General features: G+C 43.5%; 1 protein-coding gene across 2 annotated transcripts in view; it reads right to left on the bottom strand.

Moving 5' to 3' along the window:
* Positions 1 to 13,861, bottom strand: part of si:ch211-1e14.1 (UPF0606 protein KIAA1549) — a 92,255-nt gene that overhangs the window by 43,582 nt on the left and 34,812 nt on the right. For both annotated transcript variants that reach the window (XM_020481035.2, XM_031822963.1), the window contains exons 3-6: positions 5,424 to 7,742; positions 5,058 to 5,146; positions 2,631 to 2,790; positions 2,369 to 2,499 (exon numbers count right to left, since the gene is read on the bottom strand). In XM_020481035.2, coding sequence (XP_020336624.1) covers positions 2,369 to 2,499; positions 2,631 to 2,790; positions 5,058 to 5,146; positions 5,424 to 7,742 — 2,699 coding nt within the window. The remainder of the gene's footprint in view (positions 1 to 2,368; positions 2,500 to 2,630; positions 2,791 to 5,057; positions 5,147 to 5,423; positions 7,743 to 13,861) is intronic.

The following is a 13,861-nucleotide window of genomic DNA, read 5'->3' as shown; positions in this document are numbered from 1 at the left end:
TGAAGTCGGGAGTTTACATACACTTAGTGTGAAGTCATTAAAACTCGTTTTTCAACCACTCCACACATTTCTTGTTCACAAACTATAGTTTTGAAGTCAGTTAGGACATCTACTTTGTGCATGACACAAGTAATCTTTTCCAACAATTGTTTACAGACAGATTATTTCACTTATAATTCACTGTATCACAATTCTAGTGGGTCAGAAGTTAATATACACTAAGTTGACTGTGCCTTTAAACAGCTTGGAAAATTCCAGAACATTCTGTCATGGCTTTAGAAGCTTCTGATAGGCTAATTGACATAATTTGAGTCAATTGGAGCTGTACCTGTGGATGTATTTCAAGACCTACCGTCAAACTCAGTGCCTCTTTGCTTCACATCATGGGAAAATCAAAATAAATCACCCAAGACCTCAGAAAAAAATGATAGACCTCCACAAGTCTGGTTCATCCTTGGGAGCAATTTCCAAACGCCTGAAGGTACCATGTTCATCTGTACAAACAATAGTACGCAAGTATAAACAGCATGGGACCATGCATCCATCATACCGCTCAGGAAGGAGACGAGTTCTGTCTCCTAGAGATGAACGTACTTTGGTGTGAAAAGTGCAAATCAATCCCAGAACAACAGCAAAGGGTCTTGGGAAGATGCTGGAGGAAACGGGTACAAAAGTATCTATATTCACAGTAAAACGAGTCCTATATCAACATAACCTGAAAGGCCTGGTGCACTTCTGGTGCACTTCACAAAATAGAAGGCATCATGAGGATGGGAAGTTATGTGGGTATATTGAAGCAACATCTCAAGACATCTTGGTCACAAATGGGTCTTCCAAATTAACAATAGCCCCAAGCACACTTCCAAAGTTGTGGAAAATGGCTTAAGGACAACAAAGTCAAGATATTGGAGTAGCCATCACAAAGCCCTGACCTCAATCCTATAGAAAATGTGTGGGCAGAACTGAAAAAGTGTGTGCAAGCAAGGAGGCCTACAAACCTGACTCAGTTACACCAGCTCTGTCAGGAGGAATGGGCCAAATTTCACCCAACTTATTGTGGGAAGCTTGTGGAAGGCTACCTGAAACGTTTGACCCAAGTTAAACAATTTAAAGGCAATGCTACCAAATACTAATTGAGTGTATGTATGACCCACTGGGAATGTGATGAAAGAAATAAAAGCTGAAATAAATCATTCTCTCTACTATTATTCTGACATGTCACATTCTTAAAATAAAGTGGTGATCCTAACTGACCTAAGACAGAGCATTTTTACGAGGATTAAATGTCAGGAATTGTGAAAAACTGAGTTTAAATGTAGTTGGCTAAGGTGTATGTAAACTTCCGACTTCAACTGTATGTGTCTGAAAACTTTCCATACCCTGCTACATTCAAGAACAGCAAACCCGAACAGCGAAATAAGCACTTTCTCAAGCATCTGAATACTTTTAATAGTGGAATCAAACCTGATTCAATAAACCAAAGCTGGTCATTTTGGTCTTGAATGAGTGACCACTGATCTAAAGACTTGTGGAGATGGAGACCAACACTTAGGTTGTATTATTGCAGCACACACAGTCACGCAACCATACATTTCAACCATTACTCCCTGTCGCTCCACAAGCTTTAACAATTGTAATATAAAAGTCGAGCAGCTCCTGCCTCTCTTTCTCTCTCCAATCCGAAGCAAGCCCCTGCAGCTGCAATCAGGGGGACTGCTGGTGCAATCGTTAGAGGCAGTCTCAGTCTATGTTTGTCGAAGTCAGCAAACAAGCACCACCAATTAAGACTGCAGTCTAGGCCAGGGGTATTCAACTCTTACCCTACATGGTACAGAGCCAGCTGGTTTTCTGTTATACCTGATAATTAATTGCACCCAGGTCTAAATCAGTCCTTGATTAGAGGAGAAAATTAAAACAAGCAGCGGAACTGGCTTCAGGGTCCAGAGTTGAGTTTGCGGGGCCTAGGTATTGCATTTGCACACAGTAACCCAATTAGTTTCTAACTTTCTAATTTCTTAGCCTCAGCCAACTGACTCTCTTGGAAAATCAGAGCTTTTCTCTCTTTTCCTTTCCACTTCCAGACTTATTTCAGCAGACGCTGCTCTTATCGAGCTCTCGCAGTAAGAGCATAGCTAAAGTACACGGCCAGTGGTCTTTAGAAATAACAAATGTGTGAGCTAAGGGTTCCTGACAGAAATGGGTTGCGATTAGGGGTGATTCCAGACAATCAGTACCAAGGCGTTGGACTCTAGGGTTGAAAACCTTGGAAGGAGTAATTGACTGCTAATGATAACAGAGCATTAGAAGAAGCTCTACTCTGTTCTAGTTGACTGGAGAGCTAAACCATATTCAGTCAGTCTCCACTTACATCCACAGTGAAGTTTGTGGACTCCTGCGAGCGCCGGCGCACTTCGGCATACGCCATGGTCAGGCCTTTCTCAATGCGCTCGCTGAAGTTGCAGACGCGCACGTCAATGTGCCTGGGCACAAACTGCAGCACTGGATGGGAAACAGAAGGGAAGAGTTACATTCAGACACACACTAACAACATAGTACGTACTGGGAATGACCTATTCAAATCTCCATTTCAAAAGGAGCTTGTATAGTTCGATACCAAACAGTGCTCTTACCTGAGTGGACCTGGTACTGGTGGTCTGGTACCTTCCAGTAGTGTGAGATGGACAGGAAGCCTCGACTTGATTGGCGTAGGGCGTTGATGACTGATATGGCCGTGTACACCACAGGACCCGACACTGCCCGGAACACAAAGTCTGGAGGATTCTTAGCAACCTTTACCAAGAAACAGAAAAAAAACCACAATTATAATTTCTCTTCCTAGCAAGAGTTATTTTAATGTTTAGATGTATTCTTTCAATTCAACTCTGTCTTTCTTTTTGTCTTACTTTCAACTTCTATCATCCTCCAAGTGCAGCTGAATATCTCTTATTCAGTTCTGGCACCATGAACTATGAGGTACTGTATGTGTATGCACACTACCGTCTCCTTTTGCACTGTACAGCATATAAACAGTTAAAAGGTAGACAGTTTCTTGAGGTCACTGCCTCTCTGCTGGGCCATGAAGTGTTGGGTGTGCAGTTAGTCATTAGTGTGGTTTGTTTATCAAAGAGCCTGGAGATTAAGAGTCCACAGGAAGTGGGCTGTCCTTCCTGGTGCGTCCCATCCCTATACCCCCACACACATGACCTGGGCCATTACACAACAGCCTCATACCCACTGCTGCAGCTCCCTATCGCTTGATTAAACTCAGAGCATGTTGCAGCTGTTAGGCGGTTTCTTAGGGAGCCTGCGCTTTCTAATGTAAAGCTAACAACAGTGCCAGCACTTTGAGGTTAGCCCTAGTTGTCATGTCAGACCACGATTATGGACTCATTTATATACAGTGCCTTCGGAAAGAATTAAGACCCCTTGACATTTTGTTACATTACAGCCTTACTCTAAAATTGATTGATTAAATAAAACTATTTCCTCAGCAAACTACACACAATACCCCATAACGACAAAGTGAAAACAGGTTTTTAAACTTTTACAAATGTATTAAAAATTTTAAAACGGATACCTTATTTACATAAGTATTCAGACCCTTTGCTATGAGACTCAAAATTGAGCTCAGGTGACCTGTTTCCATTGAGCATCCTTGAGCTGTTTCTACAACTTGATTGGAGTCCACCTATGGTAAATTCAATTGATTGGACATGATTTGGAAAGGCACACACCTGTCTATATAATGTCCCACAGTTGACAGTGCATGTCAGTGCAAAAACCAAGCTATGAGGTTGAAGGAACTGTCCGTAGAGTTCCGAGACACAGATCTGGGGAAGGGTACCAAAAAAATAATGCAGCATTGAAAGTTCCTCAAAACAAAGTGGCCTCCATCATTCTTAAATGAAAAAAGATTGGCCACCTGGCCAAACTGAGCAATTGGGGGAGAAGGGCCTTGGTCAGGGAGCTGACCAAGAACCCGATGGTCACTTTGACAGAGCTCCAGAGTTCCTCAGTGGAGATGGGAGAACCTTCCAGAAGGACAACCATCTCTGCAGCACTCCACCATTTAGGCTTTTATGGTAGAGTGGCCAGACGGAAGCCACTCCTCAGTAAAAGGCACATGACAGCCTGCTTGAAGTTTGCCAAAAGGGACCTAAAGACTCTCAGACCATGGGAAACAGGATTCTCTGGTCTGATGAAACCAATTCAATCCTCTTTGGATTGAATGCCAAGCGGTGAAGCATGGTGGTGGCAGCATCATGCTGTGGGGAGGTTTTTCAGTCACAGGGACTAGTCAGGATCGAGGCAAAGATGAACAGAGAAAAGTACAGAGAGAACTTTGACGAAAACCTGCTCCAGTGTGCTCAGGACCTCAGACTGGGGCAAAGGGTCACCTCTCAACAGGACAAAGACCCTAAGCACACAGCCAAAAAAAGGCAGGAGTGGCTTCGGGACACGTCTCTGAATGTCCTTGAGTGGCCCAGACAGATCCCGAACTTGAACCCGATCGAACATCTCTGGAGGCACCTGAAAATAGCTGTGCAGCAACGCTCCCCATCGAACCTGACAGAGCTTGAGAAGATCTGCAGAGAGGAATGGGAGAAACTCCCCAAATACAGGTGTGCCAAGCTTGTAGAGTCATACCCAAGAAGACTTGATGCTGTAATCACTGCCAAAGGTGCTTTAACAAAGCAATGAGGTAATGGGCTGAATTCCTATTACAAATGTGATATTTCAGCAGTTTTTTTTGTAATACATTTGCAAAAATGTTAAATGTAACTTTTTGCTTTGTCATTATGGGGTATTGTGTGTAGATTGAAGAGAAAAAAAAACATTTACATCAATTTTAGAATAAGGCTGTAACGTAACAAAATGTGGAAAAAGTCAAGGGGCCTGAATACTTTCCAGATGCACTGCATAACATAACTTTATCTATGTAAAGACTGAAGAAAAAGTCTGCTTTTTCAGTTCACTCTTATCTCGACCCATTTCATGAGGTATTGAAGTAAAGAATAAACCCCAATAAAAATGCCCCATGCTGCATAATAATGTACCTGCAGTTCAACTGACTTATTGAATTCTGTCTTCAGGACATCTCGGACTTGGGATTTGGCATATCCAACAGTGGCCCCAGGCGGAAAACCTGCATAGGAAGATGGAAGCACACATAGGTAGTAAATCTCATTATCAGATCATTATCTCATCTCACATTAGCTCATCTCTCATTGATAAATTATGTTATAGATTAATTTAGTGGACAATATTATCAAAACATTACATCACAAACCATGACTTTCATACTAAAATGGATAAGACATAGTTTTGATTATATCTTAGCAACATTGATTAGGATGACTTTCCACATAATGTTGCTGCATTAAAAAAGTATATTAATACGACAAAGAGGTAATACAACTTACCGACTTCAACAAAGTACACAGGCTTGGTGACGTTACAGAGGTACTGGCGGCCTATGGTTGTAGGTGGGCTCTTAGTAGTAGTTAGGAGGGTAGTGGTGGTGGCCAGAGTGGTGGTTGTAGAGGCCTCAGTAGTGATGCTGGTAGTAGTAGTGGTGGTGGTGGTGGCAGGATCAGTTGTGGAAATGTCTACACCGCTAACTGTAGTCTGGCTGTCGTTTGTCACTGCTGTGACAGGACTATCAGTAACAACGCCTTGGTCAGCCATGACTGACACCGGGGGGATGGTGGTGGCATTGGTGGCTGGTTCTGTCGGGCCTGAGGTGACATTGGGGGGTAATTCTGTCTGGCCGGGAAATGGGGAGAAGGCGATAGAGGTGGTCACCACAGGAGTTACGAGAGAGGTGCTGAGGAGGGCCGTCTCTGTGGCGGAGGGAGAGACGTACCACAGGATGTCTGTCTCCGAGGCAGTAGCACTAGGCTGCACTGACACTAAGACAGAGCTGTTGTCCAGTCCGACACTGGAGGTGGCCACGGGGCTCGTCCATTCACCGGATACCTGACCAGTGACACCCCACAGGGAGGACGAGAGGTCCATGGAGGGAGTTGGCACTACTGAAGCCTCCAAGAATGGCACTGAGACATTCAGCGGAGTCATCTCCATAGTGTTTGCTGTGGTTGTATTCAGAGGCTCTGAGCTGGAGATATCAGTGGAGGACTCTTCGATCCAGGAAGTGTTGTCAGAAGGCTGGACCTCCACTCCATCTACTCCATAGAAGGCTGTAAGCATGTGGCTGAGGTCCACAGTGAAGGTGCTAGTGGCCACGATGTGCGTGGTGCTGATGGACATCAGGGAGAAATGCCTGGAGGTGGTGGTCACGTTAGTGCCCCTGTGTTCTTCTGAGTCATCCTTGGTCAGCTGGATGGTGTAGTACTCCAGGCTATTCATGTCTGGTAAGAGGAGGTCTGTTGGTTCAACCATAAAGGTATCTGTCCAGTCAACATCTGAACCTCCTGGTAAATCCCCTTGAGGTGTTGGTATTTGTGTTGAGGCTAGCGTGGGGTGACTGGGAGAGGGATGGATCGGGAGAGGAACGGACGTGGGGGCCACACTTCCGACGCTAGAGCTGTAAGCCGCTGTTGTGAGACTAGGTGAAGACGTCATGTGACGCATCGAGGAGAAGGACACGCCGACCCTGGAGGGGAAGGAGGTGTCGTAGCTTTCCGCGTTGGAGTCCTCCAGGTCGTACATGTCTGTGGGCAGATTGGTGACCAGGGAGAAGTCGTCCCTTTCCAAGCCCATGTAGGACGCAGTCTCCGGGTAGTCTCCGGAGCCCCAATCCACCACCATGGTGTTGGTGGGGAAGAAGTCCTCAGGAGGGACCATGGTGGGCTCGGACGAGAAGGACGTGGTGTGAGGGTTCAGAAAAGGCACGTAGCTGGGAGCCAGCTGCATCTCAGGTGATGGTTTTGGGAGCATGTGGATATCCTGAGCAGCATTGCCCTTCTGCATGAGCTCACTGCTGGGACGAAGGTGATCCAGATAGATTAACCTACTTGAGGGATCAAGGGGCAGTTTGGGAACCAGCAAGAGATCGCTTAAACTCTGGGACATGTCTGGATTAGGTTTAGACTCTGGCCTGGCTTGGTCTGACTGGGCTTCTACATCTACCAGATCGTCAACAGGCAGTCTAGGCTGGCCGAGGGGTCCAACAGGAAGTGATGTCATAAATGCAGGGGTTGTCTGTTTTGATGCGTCTTGCTGGTTGCTGGGGGATAATAATGGAGGTTCATCTGGAGCTCTCTCATTAGAGTTTGGGACAATGAACTGTACCAATGTAGTCCAACTGGTGGCTGTAGATAAGTTCAAGGGTGTTGTGGATTTGTTGGACTGTGGTCCGAGAGGTTTCTGGTGTGGTACTGTAACAAGGGTTGGAGAGAAAATTGCCATGGTTGAGTCAGGACCATAGAGCTTCAGCTCCCTTGAAAGTCTGGTAGGGCCTTTAGGTTGTTGCTGAAGGCCAACCACAGGCTCTGAGGAACTTAAAGTGGGAGTGGAGAGAGGGTCTGGACCAATGGGGAGGGGATCTCTAGAAGTCAATGATTTGGAGTTTTGAGAAGCTGAAATACCCCATTGAGTAAGTGTTAGTGTAGATTCAGGTGGTAGGTGACCAGGTGAAGAGAGAGCTGTAGTTGTAGTGTCATCTGGGTGCTCAGAGGCCTCAGTGTGTGAAACAAATAAGGCTGAGGGTGATTCAGTCCAGCTTGATGCTTCTTCCCGAAACTCATCCAACACGGTGGGATCCAACGAAGAACAGTCCACTGAAAAATAAACAACATCAAACATGAACGGCAAATTATAGATCAGATAAGTTATCTGTGAGTAGCCTAACTAAGACTGCACTGAAATAAAGTACTGTGGAAAATAGCATGCTCTTCAAATGGACTAAGAGATCAATATGATCTCATTCTCATTGAAGACTTGTTGTTGATATACAGTGAAGCTGTTTCATTTCATTTTCTTGCTCAGTGAGTTTTGGCAACAACAACCTTTGGAAATGACCAGGAAGGAAGCCATCCATCACTCTTCAGAGAACAAAGTAGGCTATAAATGTTGAACAAAATTGCAGGATCAAATCAAACACTGGATAAAGTCAACCGATTTAGCCTAGTGACTCAAAGGGGAAAAGCTGTGGGGGTATTTCCACACGGGCATATAATTATAGACATTTCCTACATCACATCAATAGGACTCAAATATGTTCTGCCAGGCTCTTTAGCCTTAATTAGTAGGCTACTTTTCTCCATAGAATAAACATTGATCTGTGACTGTCAATAAATAACATTCAAATTAATGAGAAGAGTCATGAATGGTCCCAAGGACATAATATAGGATTACCATTTATCATCGGAGGGCTCCATATGGGCCTAATCTGATCCTCACCTCTGGAGCAAAGGTTATGGGATGCTAAAGGTACAAATTTGAGGCCTATTCTTCATCTGTCGTGGTCAGGGATGGGGAATAGGCCTACTCAATTACATATAATCTGATTACAAAAAAAACTGTGACTGTAATCAGTTACTTTACCAGCAAAAATATTGTAATCAGATTACAAATACTTTTAAAAAAATGAAATGATTACTTCTTGGATTACTTTTAAATTCAGAAAGGATGTGTGCTGAGAAAAAAATACATCATGACACCTTTCTGTTTTCTCAATGACATTCAATTCAGCATCGGAAAAAAGGTGCAAGTTTAAGTTTGTTCCACCTGAACGAGTCTGACCACAAGCCAGAGACCACTATGATGACATACCAAATGTGTTTGATGGATCCTTTTTGTCTTCTTCTAATGCCTCTTAAGGGGAAAGTAATCCAAAAGTAATCAGATTATGTTACTGAGTTTTAGTAATCCAAAAGTTACATTACTGATTAGGACTATGCTACAATTTTAGACAGGTAACTAACTAGCAACTGCAACGTAATAAAAGTAATGAAATCCACACTAAAACGTCAACTTAAATCTGATAGCCTAATTTGAGTAGGCCAGTTTATGTGCAAAAAGACTCCAACCAACAACGTTACATAAAATGTACAATACCACTTATAGGCTGCGACATTGTGTTTGTGCACTTCTACAAAATCACTACAGTGCCTTAGGCATCAGGCTAATCACTAGTCTAACTAATGCAGTACCATTTGCCAAAGTGGCTGTAAAATGGAAAAATCTATTCAGAACCACAAAACACTGTTACAGCCCAGTGTGACTGGATGCACACAACAATGACAGATAAAGATATCCACAGAACCCTCATGGAACAGCTTTAGCGTGATCCACAGCAGTGAATAAACAGGTCAGGCTATCTCACAGTGCACATTTTGTGATGGTGTACTATCATTTAATTTGTGTGTATGATAATACATGTTGTTTGTATAGCCTAATTAATGTTATGTGTGGATGTGTGGATGACACACAAGTAGGAACAACTAGCTAGTTACCATAACATTTTCTGGTGCCCTATTCTCCCTCATCACAAGTAATTGTACATTATATTCAAAAGCCATCACAAACCTAACAGGACTAATTCTAGTCATTTTGTAGAGTGGGGTTTTGTTGGGCACTGAAGTGCTGTAATGGACCATACGTCTTCACTGATGCAGTGAGTATGTTTCTGACTAACTTGCCAGACTAGAGAGTGCTAGAGAGTGCCAACAGCCTTTCTTCAGTAATTTGCTTCTTGCGTAACTTAAGCATCATGCATGATTTAATTGGGAACTGCCATGATTACACAAGTCACAGTCTAATACACGTGTGTTGTGTGTATATGTGCGTGGGTGCGTGTGCTTGTGTTTCCGGGGCAGGGTCTGTGTGTGAGCTGCCGGTTAGCCATGGGTGCTACGCTACAACACTTTGAATAATTCATAGTAGTGGGCCTTCAAATCGGGTTCCAAAGAGCTGTATCAGTTGTATCAGACAGCTGTATTACCCTGCCATCAGACGAGAGGTGTACTGTATGTCATCCCAGTTAGATTACTAGGCAGATCAGACAGCTGTTTTACCCTGCCATCAGACGAGAGGTGTACTGTATGTCATCCCAGTTAGATTACTAGGCAGATCAGACAGCTGTATTACCCTGCCATCAGACGAGAGGTGTACTGTATGTCATCCCAGTTAGATTACTAGGCAGATCAGACAGCTGTATTACCCTGCCATCAGACGAGTGGTGTACTGTATGTCATCCCAGTTAGATTACTAGGCAGATCAGACAGCTGTATTACCCTGCCATCAGACGAGAGGTGTACTGTATGTCATCCCAGTTAGATTACTAGGCAGATCAGTCAGCTGAGTTGAGGTGGTCTCCTAATGGTAACTGAGATGGTATCTGGAAGAAAGTAGATTGTTAACATGAACCTTCTGGAAGAATACTGTGAGTGTGTGAGTATCAGGTTTTGTTTACACTGAGGTGAACTCATGGCAGGTAACCAACAGGAAGCTGCTGAGGGGAGAACGGCTCATAATAATATCCGGAACGGAGCAGAATGGAACGGCATCAAACACCTGGAAACCATGCCCTTTCAGAAAGTGTAGCCATAGCTTATTCGCAAGAGATCTTATTGATTTTATGGGCGAGATAGAGAAATGTTGAGTCCACAGTTTCATTTGAGAGGACGCAATAAAGAAAGCAAAATACGTTAGAAAAAGGGTCCGACTTTCTGTAATTCTTCTGTAACGTAGGCGTATCTAATGTAAACTTAACAGGGATCTTCATCTATTCTGTTGGGTGTTAAAGCAGTGAAGTGAGCTTGATCGGGCTATGGGCTTCAGTATGCCATGCTACTGTAAATGTTTTATACTGTCTGTGTGACTCATGCTTGAGAGAACATTAGAGGGACTTCAGAGTTCAGACCCTGACTAGGCATCACTAGCAGCACAAGCCACAAACAGACTCATCATATGGAGTGACTCAGCAATTGCCTGCCATGTCTCTGCTCTCTGTACGAGCTCTCTACACATCAAAACAACCACAGTACCAGATGGCATCTATTTATACAAAAGAAAGATAGAGGAAAACTCTTAAAACACACACATCATCATCATACAACCCAAACTACCAAGAACCAGTGAGAGATCCAGCCAAATAACCACAGCTGCTCAGACATCTAGACTGGCTATGATGCATCTGAACTTTGTTTGTGGAGATGAACTTGAACTCGATCAAGGTGCTCTTTTCGATCTTTGGTTTCCTTCATTGCTCACATTCAGTCAATAGGTTAGATCTAGACAGTGGCTGGCTCCCCTAAGTGGAAAACATGCTAAATGCTATCCTATGGTTCTGTAACATGTACGCTAGGAAGATAATCAGGCAGGTGATTGAGTCCAGGTGAGTCTGATGAGGTGCTGATGCGCGTGACGATGGTGACAGGTGTGCATAAAAATGAGCGACCTGACGACCTCGAGCGCCGGAGAAGGAGTATACGTGACAGTACCCCCTCCCTGACATGTGGCTCAAGGCGCATGACGCAGACCAGAGGGACGATCCCGGGGACCAGGAGCAGGCCGATCACTTCTGCTGAGGTGCGGGATCCTGACGAGCCGGGTGAGGCACGGGAGCTTGACGAGCTAGCTGAGGCATCCTCGGTATACTCGGCAACGGACACTTGGCGGGGCAACCAGGTCTTGTAAACCTGACAACCCGGCTGAGGCATGGAAGCCTGTTAGGGCAGCTGAGGCATCCCCGGTTGCTCCACTAGTGGCACCCGGACCCGACATCCCCTACACTAACAAAAATATTTGTCATGCACCTATGCACTTAAATAGCGAATGGAGGATGCTTTTCCCATGGTTCATTTTCATGCCAGACAGGTAGGCTTCTGTTGTAAAGGTGAAGCAATGTGCTTAATATTAGGAAAGTTGTGCAATAAATATAGTAGGCCTAGCCTATAGAAAGGCGATGGGATCCTCCTCTTTTTAATAGAGGCCATCAAAACTCTTAACTTCACTAGAGTAGGGGGCAGCATTTGGAATTTTGGATGAAAAGCGTGCCCAAATTAAACTGCCTGCTACTCAGGCCCAGAAGATAGGATATGCATATAATTAGTATATTTGGATAGAAAACAAGAATGTTTCCAAAACTGCTAAAATAATGTCTGTGAGTATAACAGAACCGATATGGCAGGCAAAAAACAGAGGAAAATCCAACCAGGAAGTATTTTGAAAGGCTGTTTTTCCATTGAAAGCCTATCCACCATAAAAAGACTTAGGACCCAGTTCACGAGCTCCGTGGCTTCCTCTACATGTGGCCAGTCTTTAGGCATTGTTTCAGGCTTTAATATTATTGATTATTTATGACAAAAACAACCAGAGGATTGATTATAAACATTGTTTGGCATGTTTCTACTAACTTTTGTTGAAAATGAAAAAATATATATATTTCTTAAAACTTTCATCTGGAATTAGTGCACGCACCTTCTGCATTCGGATTATTGGACAAAACGCGCGAAAAAAAATGAGGTTTTTGGTCATAAAGAGGGACATTATCGAACAAAACAAACATTTATTGTCTAACATGGAGACCTGGGAGTGCCACCAGATGAAGATCATCAAAGGTTGTTGATTAATTTTATCTCTATTTCTGCTTTTTGTGACTCCTCTCTTTGGCTGGAAAAATGGCTGTGTTTTTCTGTGACTAGGTACTGACTTAACATAATCGTTTAGTGTACTTTCGTCGTAAAGTCTTTGTGGACACTGTGGTTGGATTTACAAGAAGTTTATCTTTAAAATGGTGGATAATACTTGTATGTTTGAGGACCGTCCCACTGGTGCCAGAGGTTAACTTGCATAGCCTACAGAAATGTTGCGAGAGCTCATAGGCTCTCATGAAGTTTTGTGATTTTCGATTGCATTTGCATTGACATCAGAGTGATTCTTTGTATTTGTATTTATTATGGATCCTCATTAGCTGCTGCTTTACTCTTCCTGGGGTCCAGCAAAATTAAGGTAGTTTATACAATTTTAAAACATTACAATACTTTCTCAGGTTTTACAACACACTGTGTGCCCTCAGACCCCTACTCCACCACTACCACATATCTACATGACTAAATCCATGTGTATGTATAGTGCATATGTTATCGTGTGTGTGTGTGTGTGTGTCTGTGCCAATATTTGTGTTGCTTCACAGTCCCCACTGTTCCATAAGGTTTTAATATGTTTTTTAAAATCTAATTTTACTGCTTTGCGTCAGTTACTTGATTTGGAATAGAGTTCTATGTAGTTATGGCTCTATGTAGTACTGTGTGCCTCCCATAGTCTGTTCTGGACTTGGGAACTATGAAGAGACCTCTTGTGGGGTATGCATGGGTGTCCGAGCTGTGTGCAAGTAGTTTAGACAGAGAGCTCAGTGCATTCAACATGTCAATACCTCTCATAAATAAAAGTAGTGATGAAGTCAATCTCTCCTTCACTTTCAGCCAGGAGAGATTGACATGCATATTATTAATATTAGCTCTCTGAGTACATCCAAGGGCCAGCCATGCTGCCCTGTTCTGAGCCAATTACAATTATCCTAAGTCCTTTTTTGTGGCACCTGAACCTCTGTGCAATAATTGTCTTTAACATGATTTTTGAATGACCACCTCATCTCTGTACCCCACACATATAACTAACTATCTGTAAGGTCCCTCACTTGAGCAGCAAATTTCAAACACAGATTCAACCACCAAGACCAGGGAGGTATTACAATGCCTCACAAAGAAGGGCACCTATTGGTAGATCTTTTTTTTCTTCTAAAGCAGACGTTGAATATCCCTTTGAGCGTGGTGAAGTTCTTAATGACACTTTAGATGGTGAATCAATACAACCAGTCACTACAAAGACACAGGAGTCCTAACTAAGTTGCCGGATTTCACCATGGTGACTTTAAAACAGTTACATAGTTTAA

Source organism: Oncorhynchus kisutch, linkage group LG4 (genome assembly GCF_002021735.2).
Source record: "Oncorhynchus kisutch isolate 150728-3 linkage group LG4, Okis_V2, whole genome shotgun sequence".
In the NCBI taxonomy this organism is placed as follows: Eukaryota; Metazoa; Chordata; class Actinopteri; order Salmoniformes; family Salmonidae; genus Oncorhynchus; species Oncorhynchus kisutch.
Note: the sequence above shows the minus strand (reverse complement) of the source record. Positions and strands in the feature narration are given on the sequence as shown.